This window comes from Gymnoscopelus braueri (assembly GCF_963280865.1).
Source record: "Gymnoscopelus braueri genome assembly, chromosome: 20".
NCBI classification, from domain to species: Eukaryota; Metazoa; Chordata; class Actinopteri; order Myctophiformes; family Myctophidae; genus Gymnoscopelus; species Gymnoscopelus braueri.
In genome coordinates, this window is record NC_137622.1 from 11,365,443 (window position 1) to 11,385,516 (window position 20,074).

Genomic DNA, 20,074 nt, shown 5'->3' on the forward strand with positions numbered 1-20,074 from the left:
TTGGGCTTTGTTTCCTAGACCTCGTTGCTTGTCTCTCTCACAAAATATGGCAACACTGGTTACAGGCTACAATCACGTTTTAACTTCTGTTTTATTGGTTGAATTTAAAAGTATTTAAGTCTAACTTGAAAAATACTCATCCAAAGAGTAGCTATTCATTATAAGGCTAAAGTTTGCATTGTGCAAATTGGCAATAAATACACCGATATTAAGACATTTCACTCGAGAACAAAATGTGTCTCGAATAATGCCATCTGAAGTAGGTAAAGGCAAATATTGTACTTTTTACTCCACTACAATTATTTGAAAACTTAAGTTCCTAGTTACTACTTTGTAGTTCTTCATTATTATTCCAAAAGGCATTTCTTCAAGCTTGTTGCTATGTGATGCATTGTGAGCTTGTAGATCTGCTATTTTCAAAAGATTTTGATACATTTTATACATTTGAAAACTTGTGAAATGTGACATAATGAGTACTTTCTACTTTTGGTAGCCTACTTAAGTATATTTTGATACCAATAATTTTGTACTTGGTACAAATTTATTTTTTAATTCCGGACTTTTACTTGTAAAAGAGTATTTCTGGATTGCAGTATTGATACTTTTACTTTAAAATTGTGAGTACATTTTCCACCACTATCCTGTACCAGTGGTCACCACTGGTACAGGATCGTGCAGGTATATGATCGTTTTATTAATTATTAATTCATTAATCAATTATTAAATGGTAATAAAACACATGTTCCCATCATGCCCGCCCCTCCCTCCACGCACGCGACCACATTTGGGTGCGTTTGTTTTCCACGCCGAAGTGGGCCGTCATTATAACAGATTATATCATTGTTGAATTTATTTACCACAAAGAAAGATAAAATGCTAGAATTGATAAAATATTTTTTATTCTTCAAGAGGAAAACAAAATTTCCACAATTTCTGATGATAATGATTTTATTTGTTGATAACATAGCCTATGTTAATAATAATCAAGGATAAAACAAGATACAGCAAAACAAATAATATTAATAAAGCCTATTTTCATTGTGGTATGTAGGCTAGTTACACTTGCCTCAAAGGGTCAAATTGACCTACATAAGCTACATAAATATCGCAATGACATGTTAAAAAATATCACTGTGTATATTATACAAATAACTGTCCTTTTGAAGGGGACATGATGCAATAAATTAATGCAACAAAAAAAGAAGAAGAAAAAAACTGAAAGTGTGAAGTGACTAATCGGGCGACCCAGTATCAGTGTTGCCAGGTTTTGTGAGAGAAATAAGCAACCCGGTCTAGGAGAACAAGCCCAAAAGAAGCAATTTAGGTCACATGCTCACTTTAAATAAACCTATATGCAGTCATTATGCATCGGCTATATGAAAATAGCAGATCTACGAGCTCGCGATGTGATGCGTTGTGAGCTTGTAGATCTGCTACTCTTGCAATAAAATGTGGAATATTTGGAATATTTGAAACATTCTAAAAACACAAATGCTCCCTGGGACAAAACATGTTCATGAAAATATTTGAGAACCACTGTTTTAAAGAATAATTTGAAAAAAAATAAAATAATTTACTACACTTTTAGAAACAAGCCCCAAAAAAACCCCGCAACCACCATTTTTTACAAGCGACTTTACAGAAAAAGAAGCCCAAAGTCGCTCATAATAAGCCGACATGGCAACACTGGTGGCGGCGCGCCTTGCAGATTTCATGCTCATGCCCGCGGTACCACGTGCACGCCGGGCGCGGCGGCGGCACGCGCAGAGGAGGCGCGCCCACGTGATTGTATCCACCGCGAGACCCGCTGCCTCATCATCACAGCCTCATTCAATTCAACCCACCCAGAGACACGACCACCAATACACTGCAACAGCAACATGGTACGTTTCACACTGGATTCCACCGTTATTAACATTAACAATGGTTATTGTTGTTGCACTAAATGTAAGCTTTACAAAGGTTGGGACGATTGGAGTCCTTTTATAATAATTTTGGTGGTTTTTAATAAGAATAGACAGAGGTTGAATCTGGTTCTCCTCAAAATGACCAAGTCGGGGCCACTGTCTGCTTCATCGTGAGTCGACATAAAATGTCTTTGACATGGAAAATTGTTTTATTTTTCTAGTTTGAACAGTTTGGGACCTTTTCTTTTTTTTTGGTTGAACATACATCATTTGTCAAAAGAGAGCCTCTATTCATTGGCTTGAACTGGTTGCTACTAGCCGGTTAGCAATCTTAGGGGGAGGCTTAGATGAGCCATTATTTATTCAACTTTAATATTGAATTTAGGAATAAAGCTGGTTTCTTCAACGGCCCTTTTTGGTAACAAACAGTCCGGAAAAGGTTCAAAGATGCAGAGAAATGATGACTAACGGGCCAAAAACAACTGGCGCCATTTCCTTCCTCTCCTCTCGACAAAAAAGAAGGGGCCTCAGTCGTCGGTGTCGTTTTATATTGAGCCCTCATGAATGTCAATGAATAAAACCAATACATGAAACATTATTCATGGTTCTGTTTGCTTTTACCGACGGTGTGCCGGTTGTAAGACGCCGGGCTCGGGTAGCGGTGTGACGGCAGGTGCATCGTCGTTGCCCCGGGGGCTACATTGTGTTCAGCTAACTGTATTGTTAGCGGAGGAGCCATAAAATGGTAGAGCGTACCGTCCCATAGCCCGTGAGGAACGGGCTGCGCTGTGATTGGTTGGTTTGGTTGACAGTGGATACAACTTTTGTCCAAACGTGAGTAAATGTATTCAATACATTTAACCACTTAAATCCCTTATGGTTGAGCGAAGTCCCTCAGGACTCTGTGCTAGTGTATTTTCTGTTTTCGCTCTACATCAAATATTTTCACTGGAAATAGCCGATCTACGAGCTCTCAACGAGAGCTTTTAGATCTGCTATTTTCTGTGACAGGTTCCTCCGGAATACGGATGTTGGGGTTTAAGTGGTTATATGGGGCTTTTATTGGCATGGGAAACATTGTTTATGTCGCCAAAGCCAGTGTGAAATAAAAAACAATCAAGTCTTAAGAAATGTATGTATATTAATTTACAATATAGGCCTCCTAGAATAAAGACATGTGAATTGAATATAACTCGGAGAAGTGGAACTATCGTGCTCATCAATTTTAACACATAGGTGTGCGTCTGTGGATACTAGTACAATAATAATAATAATAACTTGGTTATAACTTGGTTATAACTTAATTATCGTCTAGAAATTGAATGGCTACCTTTTTTGATGATATTCCAGACAAAATAAGACGGACTAATCTAAACAGACCTGTCACATCATCAGAGTATATTACACATAAATACAATTAGCCTGTTGTTCTGACAACCGACGAGCCAATCAACAGCGTGTGTTCTTCCTGGCTATGGGATGTTTGACACATCCATAATGACAGGCAGTATGGCTGACGTTAGCTGCTGTGATTTCCTTGTTCTTTGTTTGTACTCCTCGGCCAACGTCGTTCCAGTTCAGCCCTCCTCCTCCTCCTTCTGTGCGCTGCTGAGAATTACAGTTAGTTTAGATGACGAACAGCAGGACTCCATGCAGAACACGAGGGGTTAAAAACCGCAGAGAAACAAAAGAATGAGTGAAATTGACAGACTTGAGTCGTTTCAGAGCAGGGTTTTTGCCTTATATAGCAGCGAAGCTAGCGCACATGGGCTGCTGCTGGGTTGCTGCATTCAATGGCCCCACCCTGAATTTGGTGCAAAGACCTTTTTTTTGTTTTGGTCGTGGTTGTGTTATTAATGCCATTTTTATTATTTTGAATCCGTTTTAAATTCTCAGCCGGTGCCTGTATCCCTCCCGCCCGCTATGTTTTCATTTGTTTATTTATTTGGGTTAGGAGGTGGGGGGTTGAGGAATATTTTCGAGAGGATGTCACCGTTATGTAAGGTTATAACTTTAGCATTTAAGGTTAGCCAGCGGAAGCTAACGGGCCTCTACTTGTTCTTCCTGATTGGAGCTACGCATCTAATTTGTCCACCATATGACTTGAAACACCGACTGTGTGGATTTAAGAGAAATCAGCTCGATTGAATGATGGCTTACTTCTCTTTTTTTCCACCCCCATCGTCAAGTCGAATGTTGCAAGCATTTGTGAGGCAATAATGAGTGCTCAATTTCTGTGGTTTATTTCCTGAGCAGACAGCAGACAGAATATTTAGTTACTACCATCTTACTAACATCTTTTAAACTTTTTCATTACATGCACCTTTCAATTCCATTGACTTGAGACCACTCACATATTTAGATTTAACGGGTTGGTTTCAAGCTTATCTAATTCTCTTCCTTTTGATTGAATACTTTATTTAGCAGTTTGCTAAAAAAGCACAGAAAGTACAGTTCTATACAAAGGGATGCTAAAAAGGATTAACCCAAGAAAGCACTATGGCTTGTTTCCATTGGGGCCCTGTGTATTCAATTCATCGACGAATTTAACTTGTGCTTTCAAAATCTGAGTGTTCCTAAAACATTCCCTAATGTCTGGGGGTCAACAAATTAACATTTTAAAATAATATCAAAATAATATTTTAAAACCATATTCTGGTTTAGGCTGCCTGGTGTCAACTTATCAAAACTGACAGGTGAAATTTCAAGAATTCCTTTCTAGATATGCATAATTATAGATGTTTTTATGCTGATGTGGCGATCTTGTCCATTAGTTGGTCCGCAGGTCTTGGTTGTTCCAGTTATGTTGACCTTATTGGAAAATGTAGGTCTACCTAATCAACGTTAACAAGAAAAGTATTATGGAACTGTTGGATTATTTAGTTTATAGTCAGGTTTCTATTAAAATTAAGTAACTTGAACCCAGACTTTGGGCAACACTGCTTGGTGTTTTATGACAGGAAGAGGAGGAGGCTGTCTGTGGGGATGTGAGAGTATTCTCTCTGGCTGGACTGACCAAAAGAGCAGGTTGTAATCAGCACAAGCCATTGGGTCTATCTACAAGGGGGGGCGGGGGGAAGTGAAGTAAGCTTGCAATTCGTTTTTCTATTGTAATCAGCACTTTTTCTTTTTTGACAATGACAGTCAAAATTGAGGAAATCAATCAGAAGGGTGGCTCCCAGTTTTGATGTCAGCTGTTTAATTTGTTTTCTTCACAAAATGCAGCTCGTCGGAAATCTATATATTGATGTTCTTTTGATAATCAATTTTTCTCACCAATAAACCAAGTTTGACCAGAGCAAACCTACCCACAGTAGCCCTGAGCCCCTTTTGCACAATTCCCTCTAAATGTGGGTCACTTATTGCTTGCATGTCACTGGTTGACACAAGCAAGTATTTTATGTGTAGGGATATTGCCGTGGCATTCTAAAATGCACAAATCTCTTTTCCTCGGCCTGTGTCAAACTATTTGCAGGCATGGTTAACATCCTCTACCTTTGTTTTCCTGACACTGATGTGATTCCGGTGGTGCACTGCCCTAAACAAAATCAGAAGACCTGAGTTGAGTTTATGGGGCAGCTGTGACTCAGGGATGTCACTTGTTTGTATTCCAACAGAAGACCCATTGTCTGTGGCAGAGCCTTGCAGTCTAACCCCCTTAATTCCTGTTTCCACCCCTTTGCTCCTACGGCCCTTCCTGCCATCGAGCAACATGGTGAAACCGTGTCATGTCATGAGGCTGTAAACGGCCTAGCAACATCATGTCTTATGTAATGACAAGGTTATTGCTCATGGTCTATTCAGATATGTATGAGACATACCTGTTGTACCGCACCTTAGTGCTCTCCCAATAGTGGATTTTGAACTTTGGCACTGATAAGCAGCTGTCCGGCTACAATGTGACTACATCTTCATTTGTTTTCACTTCCTCTTCAGCTTCAACAGCTAGAACGTGTTTATAGGAAGTGGAATAATAAGTCTTCCTCACTGACTGAATCACAGATGGTGATTTTATTTTACCCACTGCTGTGAAGGTTGGACAGTGTATAATTTATTTCTTCAGTCTTCTTGACCACCACCGTTGTAACAAGGGGCCACACCCACACCTTTCATATCGGTTCTCTTTATCAGCTGCCCTTTTAAGGAGTGTTGTGCTCAGGGTGATAAGTCACATGCAGCCCTCTTGGGTCCTTCTCCAGTTTCTCTGGTGTCAATGTTTTCTGTTCCTTAAAGCTCCACTCCTAGCAAGGTTAACATGATAGCCATTTTCTTTCTCCTCAGACCAGGCTTGTCTTCTTGTATTTAAGTATCAACATCCGTGGGTGAAATTTAGTTCAATAATATTTTTTTTGCGTTTTCATAGGATGTAATTGAAAACTTGCAAATGCTAGGACTTGCTTAGGTTGTATTCAGCTTTAAAAATAAATAAATACATATTTATTTATAAGAGTGGCCCACAATGTCATCAGTCACAGCAGGGTGCAGTCTCGAATTGGCAATGCTTTTGTGTTGACACAATATATGTCACTGTATTACATTGCTATGTCATAGTTCTGACAACATGTTGCAGCAAAAGTATTCTTTGTCAAATTGGAAATGTACTTGAAGATGACACTAACAGATCCTTCTGTCTGCAGGCCTCCGGAATCAAAGTCACAGATGAGGTGGTTGCGGTTTTCAACGACATGAAAGTGCGTAAGGCTCAGGCCAACGAGGAAGAGAAGAGGAAGAGGAAGAAGGCTGTGATGTTCTGCCTGAGCAAGGACAACCAGAACATAGTCCTTGAAGAAGGCAAAGAGATCCTGCTGGGAGACCTAGGAACCACCGTCCAGGACCCCTACCAGCACTTTGTAAAGATGCTGCCTGCAGATGACTGCCGCTACGCTCTGTACGATGCCACCTACGAGACAAAGGAGACAAAGAAGGAAGACCTGGTCTTCATCTTCTGGTGAGAACCCAGACAGACACCCATCAAGAGTCCAGTGTGTCTGGTTGCCATATACAAACAAAATGCTTCACAGTGGTGGCAGACCTAGAAACAGACCAGTAAGATTACAGCAATCTCCTGAGTGTTAGTGTAAACTTAAGACTAAGGGTACAATCACACATCTGTGTAATGATGTGTTGTAGCCAACACAAGCCAAGGCTTCAGATGCCCCACTTTCCTATGTTGTCTTGCGGGTTGTGGGCAGTGCTTTTCTGGTGTGTAGTTTGTTTGACTTTCATTGGATTTGTTGGCTCACTGAAAGAAAACTGCAAGCTGGTTTACTTTTGGTAGACACCCGGTCAAAGTTCACTACGTGTTGAACTTAACGCGCCAATGCCATCAACGGCAAGCTCCAACCTTTTTTCCCCCATAGAATGGAAGTGAACGGAGAAGCTGACACTTCTGATGTGTATGAAGCGCGTGTGTGATCATGCCCTAATGAAAAGCCAATATTTTTGGAGCACTAAATATGGTACAAATGCCTAATTCATGATGTCGGCATTGCCAAGAACATATAATAAAACTGAAAGTGTAGAGCTTCCATCTGTAGGCTGAATATTTTACCCTGCGACAGTGCCCTCTTTCCCCACCTAAAAACATGACCTCAAACAAAAAATGTCAGTCCATATATTATAAAGCAAATAGCAAAGTATTCCCACATAGATCATTGGTTTAATTGTCTTCATTCCACACAGGGCTCCAGATAGTGCGCCCCTGAAAAGTAAGATGATTTACGCCAGCTCAAAAGATGCCATTAAGAAGAAATTCACAGGTGAGATATCATGTTTGTCGGTTAATCTGTTAATAGATGAGAATCAATGTGTTGTTTGGGTGATTCATTTTATGCGTCCAGCTTCAAGCTAACGATGTGTCACGACACACATTTGGAAATCAGTTATTTTCAGCAATCAACACTGTGTTGTGCGATGGAGTATAAATTAGGCTTAACCACTTTTACCCTGGCGTCCCAATTCTGGCCACATCATAGGCAGACATTTTCAAACTGTTTATTTCTTTATTTTTCACACATGGCAAACAGCAGATCTACAAGCTCACAACGCATTGCATCGTGAGCTTAGAGATCTCATAGGGCTTAGCCTGCACCCAAAAATAGGCTTGATGTAGCAGCTACTCGAGCATGGCACTCTAGTTCAGACAGCGTCAGTAATAGAATGCTGATGTCTCACTAGAAATAAGAGGACCAGGAGAAAACGACATGATAACCAAATTAGATGGGCTACATAGTGGGCTACACTAATAAAATGCAGAAGTGCCTTTTCTTGAACAATAACCATAGTATTTTTCCTACTTTAACATGCTTTGTATTTCTTCCTACTGTAAATCAAGCCATAACAAGCCCACATGACTAAAGTTCACATGATCAAATTCCTGTCAAACTGAAAGACATAAAAATGCACTGTGACATACAGACCCTAATCAGTCACAGAAACACTAAAGCAGTCCTTGATTCAAGCTGAAGGGAGTTGCTCTCCTCAGTGTCTGTATGTTCTGCCTCACGCATTCACGTCTTCCACAGACGTGAACAGACATCGCTCACCTGCCAAACACTTGAACCACAAGGTTTATTTATTTAACTGATCAGGGTGCTGGTGGTTTTGTCTCAGGATATCAGGACATTTACAGCAATGGAGTAAAAATGCATTGATAACCAAAATCAATGAATTTATTGACTTGGGTATCAATAAATATATTAATGATCAATAGATTTTTGGATGGGAATTGTAAGTGCGTAACTACTCAGTCTTCTATTGCTCATTAATGGCACCTCGTCAATTTCAAGTTTGCGATTTAATGGATTGATTCACTATCCTGGAGAGTAAATTTGTGATGTCACCACAGAGAAAGACAAACAGCAATGACACAAAAGTTGGAACAACAATGACTGTAAAGACTAGTGTGAATTGGAAACGAGCTATAAAATAACTTTTAATATACGATAGGAATAGAGGCGTAGATAGATAAATAGAAACAAAAATAATTTGTTTGATTAAGCAATTTTTTCTTTTTTTCTTCTTAGGTATCAAACATGAGTGGCAGGTGAACGGTTTGGAAGACATCAAAGATCGGCGTACTCTCGCTGAAAAGCTTGGCGGTGCATCGGTAATCTCTCTGGAAGGAACCCCTGTTAGTCTATAAATCAAGCCCCAGGCTTCAATCGAGGCCTACCAGACACATCTGATGGGTTCAGCCGTTCATTCCAATTTGGTGCGGAGGAAGGGCAGAGGCAGAACCGGGATCATTTGTGGCACTTCTGGGGGAGGGATATCGTGGGTGGGTGGGTGCGGGTAAAGTGACAGTATCAAAATTCCACAACTGCAGACTGTCATTCCAGTTCACACACATGAAGATGAACAAAACACAAAGGAAAACAAAATAAATACAACCGATGATGAAGAACGAAGACTTTAAAAACTAAAAACACTTAATGTAAATGTATGAAGGACAGGGTTTTGTTCTCTTGGGTTCCATTTGAATGATTGCAGAGAAAGGGACAGGCAACAACTGAAAGGATTACAACTATTGAATCCTCGAAAAAATATATATATAATTGTTCCAACTACCTTTTTTTTTGCCAAACTTCGAGTTAAAGTTTTTTTTTTAAGTGTGTGTAGTTGAGACTAGGTGTTAGTTCAAACCAAGTTACTTAATTGCACAAGATGTTATCAAAACCTTCTCTGGGGGGAAACACGGTTGAAGATCATTGATTTTTGTTTGGTATTTTGTTTTGTTTCTGTTTTGAACATGCAAATTCCAAAACTTTACTGAATTCCATTTTTATTTCCTGTTCTCAATGAAAAGATTAAAAAAACGACAATGGCATTGATGTTCTAAAGATCACATTCCTCGTTACTTGTTCAAACAAGGATCCGGTGGGTTAGAAGTCTAGATCGTGTTCTTGAAGGGTTCAGATGAGGAGCGATGATGGATTTGAAGCCTGTGTTGAAGTGTTCAGTATTTAGACTGATTCTTGAATGGTGGATGTTTTGTATCGTCTCCTTATCTCTAATAAAAGGCACTAAACTACTGACTTGGTCTGACTTGATGTTTTTCCACCAATTAGGTCTTCTGCTTTGAATGGGAAAACGCATAAAAAAATATAAGGCATTAATTCATGGCTTACATTCTAATTAGTTCCAGTGATTTATCTTGTAGTGTAATCGTAAATGGGAACGCCTTCAAAGCTGAATTTGTAAGTTTCATGTCCTGTGATTCAAACCCGGGTCTCCCGCATAGGAGAACAAACCTACCGTTCTTATAAGAGAGAATCCCCACTTGGCCAGGGGAGATGATTTTATTCTGTCTTTCGGGCAGTACCCTTTGTCAATCATGAGGTGTCCTACCCAACAAACAAGTGTCTAAATGCCTTAAGAAGAGTAGGGAGACTAGTTATATTGTAATAACATACTCTACCACAGTGTTTACTAACCTGTGGTCCGGGCTCCCTTTGGAGGGCGCCAAAGATCAAGCGGGTTGGGGTCTTGTTTTACATGTTGCACACAATCATAAAAGTCTCCTGACCATTTCTAAACAAGTCCTTTTCATCCATTGACTACCTGCATTTTCTAAAGTGGTATCAGACCCAACTCCCCATACAGTCTGTTATCTTGCAACTTGAACATAGCTTAGTCCCACATGTGACATCATTGTGAAGTACACTAGAAACACTGTTCAAATTATGTGTGTGTTGGGGGAGCCGGGGGAGGGGTCTCAGCTTTTGTCAGATGTAAGAATTGGGCCCTCCAGAGATAACAGTTTGGTAACCACAGCGCTACCATACAGATTGTTTAAAATAATGTTTTATTCATTATAATGTATACAAAATATTCGTTAAAATGACTTATTAGCTCAGTTTCTGGTTCGCTTGTAGGCATTACAGAAATACTGCAGCAGTGTTTCTCTTTTGTGCCTGTTGAATTCATTCTTTGATTTGATAAACTGATACTTGACATTGGAGAAGGAAGTTTTGAAATTGAATTGATATTGGTGACATTGACAAAAGCTATGAAGACCATTTTCCTCCAATTAATACAGTAACATGAACCTTGGCATCTGTTAGTTACCCGTAATTTTTAAGTTCCATACCCATCAAGTTACAGTTTTATACAATTAAATGCCAGCTCAGGTGCACTACCTGTTAAGACCACAAGAGGGCGCCCCAGCTCCACTCCTCTATAATCTTTGGTACAAAAAACTTGGCACACAGCATTGTTAGAAATCTCTCAGTTTATTAAAATATATCTGTAAGCATATTTTTTCTCGAAAATAAAATTATTAACATTCTGATCGACCATCCAACCCACACTGAGCAATGTGTGGCCTATGCAGCAACTTTAGAGCAAAACATTTCAGTGGGATTCACAATTTCATTGATTTGTTCATTCAGCAGTCTCATCTTCTGATGTGCTTTGAAGCTTCAAAAGGTTATGTTTGTGGAACTGTATTAAATAAGCATCTATGTCGTTGTCATTATGCAGCTTCTCAGGAGAAACTTGGAGAATTTCAGCATGATTCTTTGAGGCCTGTCCTTCCCCATGGCTCAGTCTTGACAGTTGTACAATGTAATGCAGGAAGTGAATAAAAGCAAACAACAGAAGGAGTGAACATGATTTAAAGATGTACCAAATGGTATCAATTGTTGAATGTTACTTAGGTACTCTTAAGAAAAAGGGGTCATGATGGGTGTCAACTCTACTTACTGTACAATACATACAGCCGGTGTGAGATGGTATTCATTAGATTTAGTTTTTCTTCCCCTTTCAATTATTTATTAACCACTTTCAACCTGGCATCCCTATTTTTGTCTTTTTAAGCAAACATTTCAAACATTTTATCAAAACATTTCAACAAAAGATATTGAAAATAGCATATCTAAAAGCTCACTGCTATTTTCACAAAAGCATTGTGGGTGACAGGAAATGGCTGTTTAAAACCTTTAGCTTCTGGATGTGCTGCCTGCCACTACACACACACACACGCGCACACACACACACACACAGACACACACACACACACACACACACACACACACACGCACGCACACACGCGCACACACACACACACACACACACACACACACACACACACACACACACACACACACACACACACACACACACACACACACACACACACACACACACACAGTCAGTGTTATTCTTTCCTCTCCTGTTAAAAGTGGCTTGCTTTTAAAAGGTGGAAATACTGACAACGTTATGAATCCGACTGCGAGGAAAAGTGCATTAAAAGCTGCTGTGATGATGATATCACTGGCAGACATGTTTTATGAAGCCAAAGGTCTCCAGAAGCAAATTACAGACAGGAGAGAAATGACTCACTGAGGGAATTGGACCACGAAGGAACATTCCTGCATTTTCGGGGTGGAATTTAGAAGGTGTGATTTTTCTTCCATCTTATTTGAATTGGATTAAATTCTGTCTCACCTGTTTTACTAGCAGCAATAAGGCACTTTACCCCCTTTCTTGTGAGCCATTATGTGCTTTCTTTTACCCTTCATCCAACATTTAAACGTCCGTCCTTGTTTGATCCGACTCAACCACAGTCCTGTCTATCTCAGTTTAAACTGCAGTCTTCTTGGTTCCCATGCACCCAGTAACAGATCTGAGCGAATTTCAGTGGCGTGAAGCGTACGGCCACGTTGTAATCCCGGTTCTCTCCGTTTATTTCCAACCACTGATGTCCAGAGAAGACCCCAATGACCTTCCTCTCCCATCGCTCCAGAGAGTTGTCCCACACTCGCCCGTAAACCCCTGAGCCGCTGGCCCCAGGCCTGGCGTCACAGTGCTGATAGATGAGATCGTTGGACTCGTCTTCCACAGGGCAAAAGCGGTACACCAGCTCCCCGGGCCTGTCGCTGTCGAACCCGGAGAAGTGGATGCGCTTCCCGGCCAGGTCCTCAGAGGACGGGGTCACGGCCAGGCGCATGAAGGGCCTACGATGTGGCCAGCGTAACTCCAGCAGCGCATAATCAAAGTCCATGCTGACCTCCTGGGGGCCCAGGATCCAGCCTTTTGGCACTCGGGTACGTTTGACCCGAACCCAGCGTACCAGAGGCTTCCTGGAGGAGGTGCCATTGATGGAAGGAGGGGAGAGGAACCCCACCCTGAGCTTTCGTGCCCCCTTGACATAATCCTTCCCATCGTGCACGCAGTGGGCGGCCGTGAGGACATGTCGCTGGGACACCAGAACCCCAGTGCAGCCAGTGGAGATCCTCACCGCTGTGGAGAACGGGTAGTCCAACAGGAAATGGTCCCCGCGGATGTTAAAGCGTCCATCAGCCCCGTAGATCTGCCTTTTAACACGTTTGTGTCTGAAGGTGACCCTTGGCCCTCTCCTCTGTGGGGGCGGGGTGTGAGAAACGAAGGTGGTCTCCTCCTCTTCACTCTCCACATCCATGGTTGTGAGGGTTCGAGAGCCATCGGCATACAGGGTCTCAAAGGACAGTTTATCCTTTAGTTGCTCTCCTCGGTGGAAGCAGCTGGAGTTACAGTGCGTGGTGAAGTCCAGCTGAGTGTGAGCGCTGAACCGGGAGCGGGTGAGAGGCTGGGGGGCGTGAGGCGTCAGTGAGGGCAAATGGGCAGGGAGGTGATGATGAGTCGTTGGAAGCGACGACAGACAGAGGGGCAGGAAGAACTGAAGGACCAGGAGTGTGGTGGAGAGACAAGCCAGGAGGGAGTTGTGATGATGTGGTGTCATGTTGGTGATGGAAAATACTGAAACAGGAGAGAGAGAGAGAGAGAGAGAGAGAGAGAGAGAGAGAGAGAGTAATGAACTACACAAGAACAAATAGCTTGTGATGTTTTCCAGCAACGTCATGAAGTCCTTCCAAAAAAAGCTATGTTTTGGTTAAAGGAGAATGGGAAGTTTATGAAGAAGCTATGAAACTATGGAGCTCATTTAGTCGAGCCATCTTGCTAACACACAAACTATAATCAGCATGAAATCTGGACTCTCTCACATTGACAGAAGGATTGGAAATCTTAGTGCCTATGCCAATGAGATCAGCTTACACAAACAAGCCAATGCTGTAATGTAGGACTTAACATCATCTATTAACAAGGCACCTCCTGTTCCTGTATTATGGATTATTCAGGAAATCGGATTTTAATGCCACAGTCAACAACATGCATTTCTCTGTCTGTTTTATCAGTTCACAGGCATCTTTTGTTAGCTACGGTCTGAATGGACAAAACCTGAGAGGGTTGGATAATGGTCATGTTAATTCATTTAATAACAATTAGACAAATACATACAATATGTCACTTTTGTATAGGATATAATACAGCACGACCTAGAAGTGTGAGAGTATTACTTGCTTCAGATTAGTAAGATGCTTGAATTTTTCATAACGGCAGATGGTGGGTGAAGGAGATGTTGAGAAATAAAGATAAAGGTGTCAAATTGAATGCATATAGTTTTGGGACAAGCAGTTATTTTCCGTAAAACATTAACTACTCCACGGTGCATGTGAACTGTAGGTCCATTAGCCAGGACAAAGGGATACTTGATCCCTCCTGAGACTATGGACCCTCAGGCACCCATGGAACGAAGAGAGCAGGTGTCTGAAAGTGAAAAGAGACAAGTTTAGGCATGGCAGCCCAATGGAGACTTGCATACAAATGGTGCAGGGTGGGGCCTGTCCACACAACTACATTATATACTATCCTCTATCAAACCATAAAAGAGACTCTGTAAAATGAAGAGTGTTTGTCATGGTGAATGACACAGAAAAACACCCTGTTCCTTTATGTTTCGTACAAAGTAAAAGCTCTATGGATCGTTTGAAAAGCTCCGTTACAATACTATATGCAGGTCTGTAAAAATCATAAACATAAACACTGTATGTAACACTGTAAGCAAGCTAGCTAGCAAAGCCTTTTCCTTGAATATTGGGACTTGACTTCATATTGTTACCAGTGAACAGAGTCACCTGTGTCTTGGCCTTTGAATCTTAATCATGGAAACATCCATTCACCACAAGGCCTTCAACATCGCAAAAAAACAACAGAAACAGCATGCTGCAGCCTGCTACAGCTATTTCAGCTGATCAAAAGCATCGTAGAAATTAACTGGCAGAAAGAAATGTACTTGTACACGTAGTGTAGTGGTGAAGACTCTATCCCTCATTTAGCTGAGAACCTCCATGCAGGACTAAGTGCAGTAATTTTGTCCCATTGTCCAATAACCACAACACAACAACTGTCAAGTTCATGGACCCAACATCATTTCTTCCTTCAGGGGAGCAGCTTGGAATTTTAGATCCCAAGACAACATCACATTGGATTCTCATTATTGCAGGAAAAATATCAGCTATAAACCACAGGACCTTTGTGGGCCCCTGGAATCTCTGTCCTCCTTTGAGATACTCTGAGTGACAAAGTAGATGTAGCATCACGATATCTCTCTCTCTCACACACACACACACACACACACACACACACACACACACACACACACACACACACACACACACACACACACACACACACACACACACACACACACACACACACACACACACACACACACACACACACACACACACACACACACACACACACACACTACTTGTTTCAGCGTGGAGTACATCATTTGACTCTGAGCTGACGCAGCAGGCCCTTAGCCAAAAAAACACCACAACACTTGGAAAACTATGCAGGCTCCTCCTATTGAATTCCATAGGAAAATGATAGCTGAAGTGACAAAGTTGATGTATGTTAGTGGAAGGGCATTGCTTTGGGGTTAGTGTACTAAGCCTGGACACTAGCTGATTACATTTTGAAAGGGCCAGGTTTGTCAAGCATTTAAAGACCATCAGTACATGCCAATCTTAACTTTTGTAAACTAAAGTACATTTTACGAACATACCACCCACACACACACACACACACACACACACACACACACACACACACACACACACACACACACACACACACACACACACACACACACACACACACACACACGCACGCACACACACCACCACCACTATCATCATCACCATCATCATTTGCAATTTGATGCACACAGCAAAAAGTTAAATCAATGTCAGACGTCTTTGAAATTGAACATGCACTTTGAATTGAAAATGGAAATCATAGGTTGAATGAAAATGATATTTTAAACTAATTCACAACACCATTATATTAGACTCCCAGCCCAAAGCTATACACCTAACACCTGAACCCTTGGCCACACATTCTTCATGTCATCTTTGACCCCATAGCGAAGCCCCTGGAATTATGGGAAAATCTGATTCCAAAGTGAACCTTTGTCCTGAATAGAGACCCCCCCCCCCAACCCACCCCATTGAAGCTTTGTCATTCTGTACCCTTTTTAAACCAACGGCATGTGAAAGTGACACTGTTGGTGTCTCTCTGAGTGCTGTTAGTATGGGACCCCAAAGACAACACACTTTGTTGACTTTTTCCTGTCTATTGTGGAGACTAAAGATAACAGTCACTGGTACTGGCAGTGGTGGAAAAAGTACTCACATGTTTTACTTAAGTAAAAGTATCAATACTGCAATGTAGATATACTCTACTTTTAAAGTACAAAAGTATAAGTAGCCAACACATTATGCAGAATTTTTCAAATGTATAAAAGTCCGAAATGTATATGGCTGAAGTGGGTAATGTATGTTTTGTAATAATAATCAAAATCTACAAACTAGTAACTAAAGTTTTCAAATAATTGTAGTGGAGTAAAAGTACAATATTTGCCATGTATAGTGGAGTAGAAGTAAAAGTACTGAAAATTGGAAATACTCCAGTAAAGTAAAAGTACCTCAAAATTGTACCTCAAAATAAGTACAGTACTTGAGTACATGTACTTAGTTACTTTACACCACTCCTGGTAGTTTACTGGTCAAATGGGGAGACAGGGGGAATATGTATTTTTTTTAAATACATGGAATGTGAAATGTGCTTCTAAATTGCATGACACGAATAACATGAAAAAAATGCATATCTATTCCATCATGTTACATATGATAACAGACACAGTAAATAGGCTACAATAGTTAAACGTTAATTACCTCCTAAACTGCGATTAAAATCCGTAATTATAGGCTACATCCCAGTCACGTTTCTCTCTCCATCAAATGTTCTGTTCATTGTGATATTCCAGCTCTTCATGTCTATATTTAACTGTGACAGACAGTCCTGTCCTATAGTTGATGGACTTGTCCGGCGGAACGCGTATGATCCACAACGTGCGCAAATGAATAGCTTTACAAAAATGCCAGGGTTTTTGTATATGATGACCGGCCAGATGGATTATTATTATTATTATATGATGACCAGCCAGATGGATTATTCTGTCCAGTTCTGAAGCTCCTCCGAAAACCGGCTCGCTGAAATAAATGTGTGTGAGAAGAATGTGTGCACTGCAGCAGCTCATATCCCTCCTTCATGGTCCTCCTGCCCCGCCTCTGGTCTGGCTGCTACTGGAAATATGGAGACACTTTTTAATTGTCACCCTGGTGCCAGTTAGAACTGAAGGTAGGTGGGGTGCATGTAGGCTACTATATAATAACGAACTAAAATGCTTTCTATTATGTGTATGCTGGTGGTGCCACCCTGTCCTAATGCCTTAGGGCATATGCTGGAAAGTAACTAAGTACATTTACTCAAGAACTGTACTTAAGTACAATTTGTAGGTATTTTTACTTAGTCTAATTTTCAATACTTTTACTTCTACTCCACTACACCTCAGAGACAAATATTGTACTTTTACTCCACTACAATTATTTGAAAACTTTAGTTACTAGTTACTTTGTAGATTTTGATTGTTATTACAAAACATACATTACCCACTTCAGCCCTATATACATTTCGGACATTTGAAAATAGCTGATCTACAAGCTTACAATGTGTTGCGATGCAACCCATTGTGAGCTTATAGATATTTTCAAAAGATTTTTATACATTTGAAAACTTGTGAAATGGGACATTCTGCATAATGAGTACTTTTACTTTTGTACTTTAAGTATATTTTGATACCAATACTTTTGTACTTTTACTCAAGTAAATGTTGAATTCCAGACTTTTAGTATTTCTACGTTGCAGTATTGGTACTTTTACTTAAGTAAAACATTTGAGTACTTTTTCCACCATTGGGCATATCTTGCAAAAAAATTAAAAATAAATGAAAACTGACAGTAGAATTAAAAACGCTTTTATTTGCTTCATGTGATTCCCTCACTCTCCCACCCTTTCCAGTCTCTCTATTAACTGTCCATTTCAGATAGATTTTATGTAGCCTACTGAATAAAGCATAAAATGCCCAAAATGCAAAAATTGGGTTTACCATATAAAAGTTTGATGTCAGGCACAAGTCGTTGCATGTCTTCCTGCCTTCCTGTCCGCTTTGTCAATAGCTGATGGTTGTTTGCAAGAACTAAAAAGTATGTTTTTAACCACATCTCTATTTGCATCAGCTTGTAAGCCGCTCTGTCAACTCAGTAGCTGGCAGCCAAGCAAGAAAGATCTCGTCTCTGCCATGGTTGTATTCCAGTACAGCTATCTACGCCAAAAAGCTATCACAGTTGTACCTGATGAAGAAAACAAATTGATTCACATAAGATCATAGCCGTCAGGCAGAGGATTCCACAGGTGTTGGGGCATGTTGGCTGAAGCGTTCATCCTGTGTAAGTTGTCACGTCTGGCTTCGCTGCCTGGATCTCTGACCTTGATCTCCAAGAGGTCTCTGAAATCTCATTCAGGAGCTTCTTTTAGACCTGTGGAATTTGTGAAGCCTCACTCCTGCTGTCTCTCAGAGAGCAGTTTCAGATGTGAGACAGAGCTCTTATAGTCACAGGAATGCTGTGGAATCTCCCAGCGAGTACACAAGACAAGCTCTCCACACAATGTGTCCGCTGTTGCCCTCGCTGTGTGACTGTCACACCAAAGGGAACACCTTCCAAATCCGCCCCTGTCCCCTTGGCAACCCTGCGTTGGCTGTTGATAAAAGAACCCTGTGCTAATTCAGCTCTGGCACCATGAATAACATGTTGTTTACAGATGGCTCCGCTGAGCCCAAGGTATGTTCCCTATTGTAGCTATGTTCCCTTTTTACAATCACATTGGAAACACGAGGTAGAAGGCAAAAGGCCAGAGATGTGTCAATGTGTAAATGTGCAAAGCTGTAAGCATATAATGATATCAGTATATCACTCTATCTTTAGATAAACAGAAGCGCTGTGTCACAGCAAGAGGCTGAGCCAGAGAGAAAGAGAGATTCCCTCTGGGTCTCTCTCGCTCTTTCCCTCTTTCTTTTTCCTCCTGATCCAGTTTCTATTCACAATTATTCACAAATATACCACAGTGTAATTGTTTACCATCACACAGGATGTGACGCAACTATCTCTTGTGCTATTTATACAGTTCATTTATACAGTTAAAGCCAACATGACTGTTCACATTGCGCACAGATTGTATTTTTTATCCAAGCGACTCATTTTGGAATGCAAACACTCTGAGGCATGTTATCACAGTATGGTCTACTTCTCAGCCTGGTATCTCCAGTGAGATCCTGTAAAATCAGGGTGATGGTTAAAGGAATCTTGTTAATAAGCAGAATCAGCCCTCTCTCCTGTCAACAGTACAGGCTGGTACAGTGGATCAGTTGTTCCTGGCGTGACCTGGGAGTCATGGCTCTCCCACAGACTGAGGGGAGCGTTGTCAGACGAAGGTACTGTAGTCCTCCGGGTCTTGTAGTATGTTGAGGTAGATGCATGCAGGCAGGTAGAGGCCTGTGTTTCTCGTGCCACCCTTTTTTTCTAAGACATTTTTAATTACTCTTTTTTTATTATTCAAATGTTTTTATTGAATTTTCAAGACACCTACACATAACAACATATAACAAACTACAAGACACCACAGACACTAGTACACAATATCAAATTAAACAAATACTCATATCAACCAGTAATTATGACTCTTTCTTTATGCCCATAAAATTAATGCCCCCCTTCAGACAAAAATATGAATGGTTCCAATGTGAATTTTTCTGAGCCATTGATTTGAATTCATAGACTTGGATCAAGTCAGTTGTCAGTCATTAATGATTCGCTCTGGCTTGTGGTGGTACATAAATATTTTCAGTGATATCTTGAATTTAATGCTCCACAATTCTT

General features: G+C 40.8%; 2 protein-coding genes across 3 annotated transcripts; one reads left to right on the forward strand and one right to left on the reverse strand.

Annotated features, from left to right (window-relative positions):
- The first annotated feature begins 1,747 nt into the window (after positions 1-1,747).
- cfl1 (cofilin 1) lies at positions 1,748-9,940 on the forward strand. Its single transcript, XM_080415357.1, has 4 exons — positions 1,748-1,883; positions 6,545-6,855; positions 7,590-7,666; positions 8,933-9,940. Exons 1-4 carry the CDS (start codon positions 1,881-1,883, stop codon positions 9,049-9,051), a joined length of 510 nt encoding a protein of 169 aa, XP_080271483.1. The 5' UTR covers positions 1,748-1,880; the 3' UTR covers positions 9,052-9,940.
- A 1,130-nt stretch (positions 9,941-11,070) lies between these two features.
- On the reverse strand, positions 11,071-18,741 carry prss23 (serine protease 23). Of its 2 annotated transcripts, none has more exons than XM_080415352.1 (2): positions 18,247-18,741; positions 11,071-13,646 (listed from the first exon to the last, which is right to left on the reverse strand). In XM_080415352.1, exons 1-2 carry the CDS (start codon positions 18,371-18,373, stop codon positions 12,487-12,489), a joined length of 1,287 nt encoding a protein of 428 aa, XP_080271478.1. In that variant the 5' UTR covers positions 18,374-18,741; the 3' UTR covers positions 11,071-12,486. The 2 variants fall into 2 exon arrangements, with proteins under 2 accessions (XP_080271478.1, XP_080271479.1); XM_080415353.1 differs by lacking the exon at positions 18,247-18,741 and adding an exon at positions 16,973-17,425 and having other exon boundaries at positions 11,075-13,646.
- Positions 18,742-20,074: the final 1,333 nt, after the last annotated feature.

Coding starts and splice junctions, on each gene's coding strand:
- prss23 (XM_080415352.1), bottom strand. CDS start 18,373: ATGCAAATAGAGATGTGGTTAAAAACATACTTTTTAGTTCTTGCAAAC. Junction 13,647..18,246: donor TGACATCAAACTTTTATATG/GTAAACCCAATT, acceptor CTCCTGTTTCAG/TATTTTCCATCACCAACATG.
- cfl1 (XM_080415357.1), top strand. Junction 6,856..7,589: donor GACCTGGTCTTCATCTTCTG/GTGAGAACCCAG, acceptor CATTCCACACAG/GGCTCCAGATAGTGCGCCCC. Junction 7,667..8,932: donor CATTAAGAAGAAATTCACAG/GTGAGATATCAT, acceptor TTTTCTTCTTAG/GTATCAAACATGAGTGGCAG.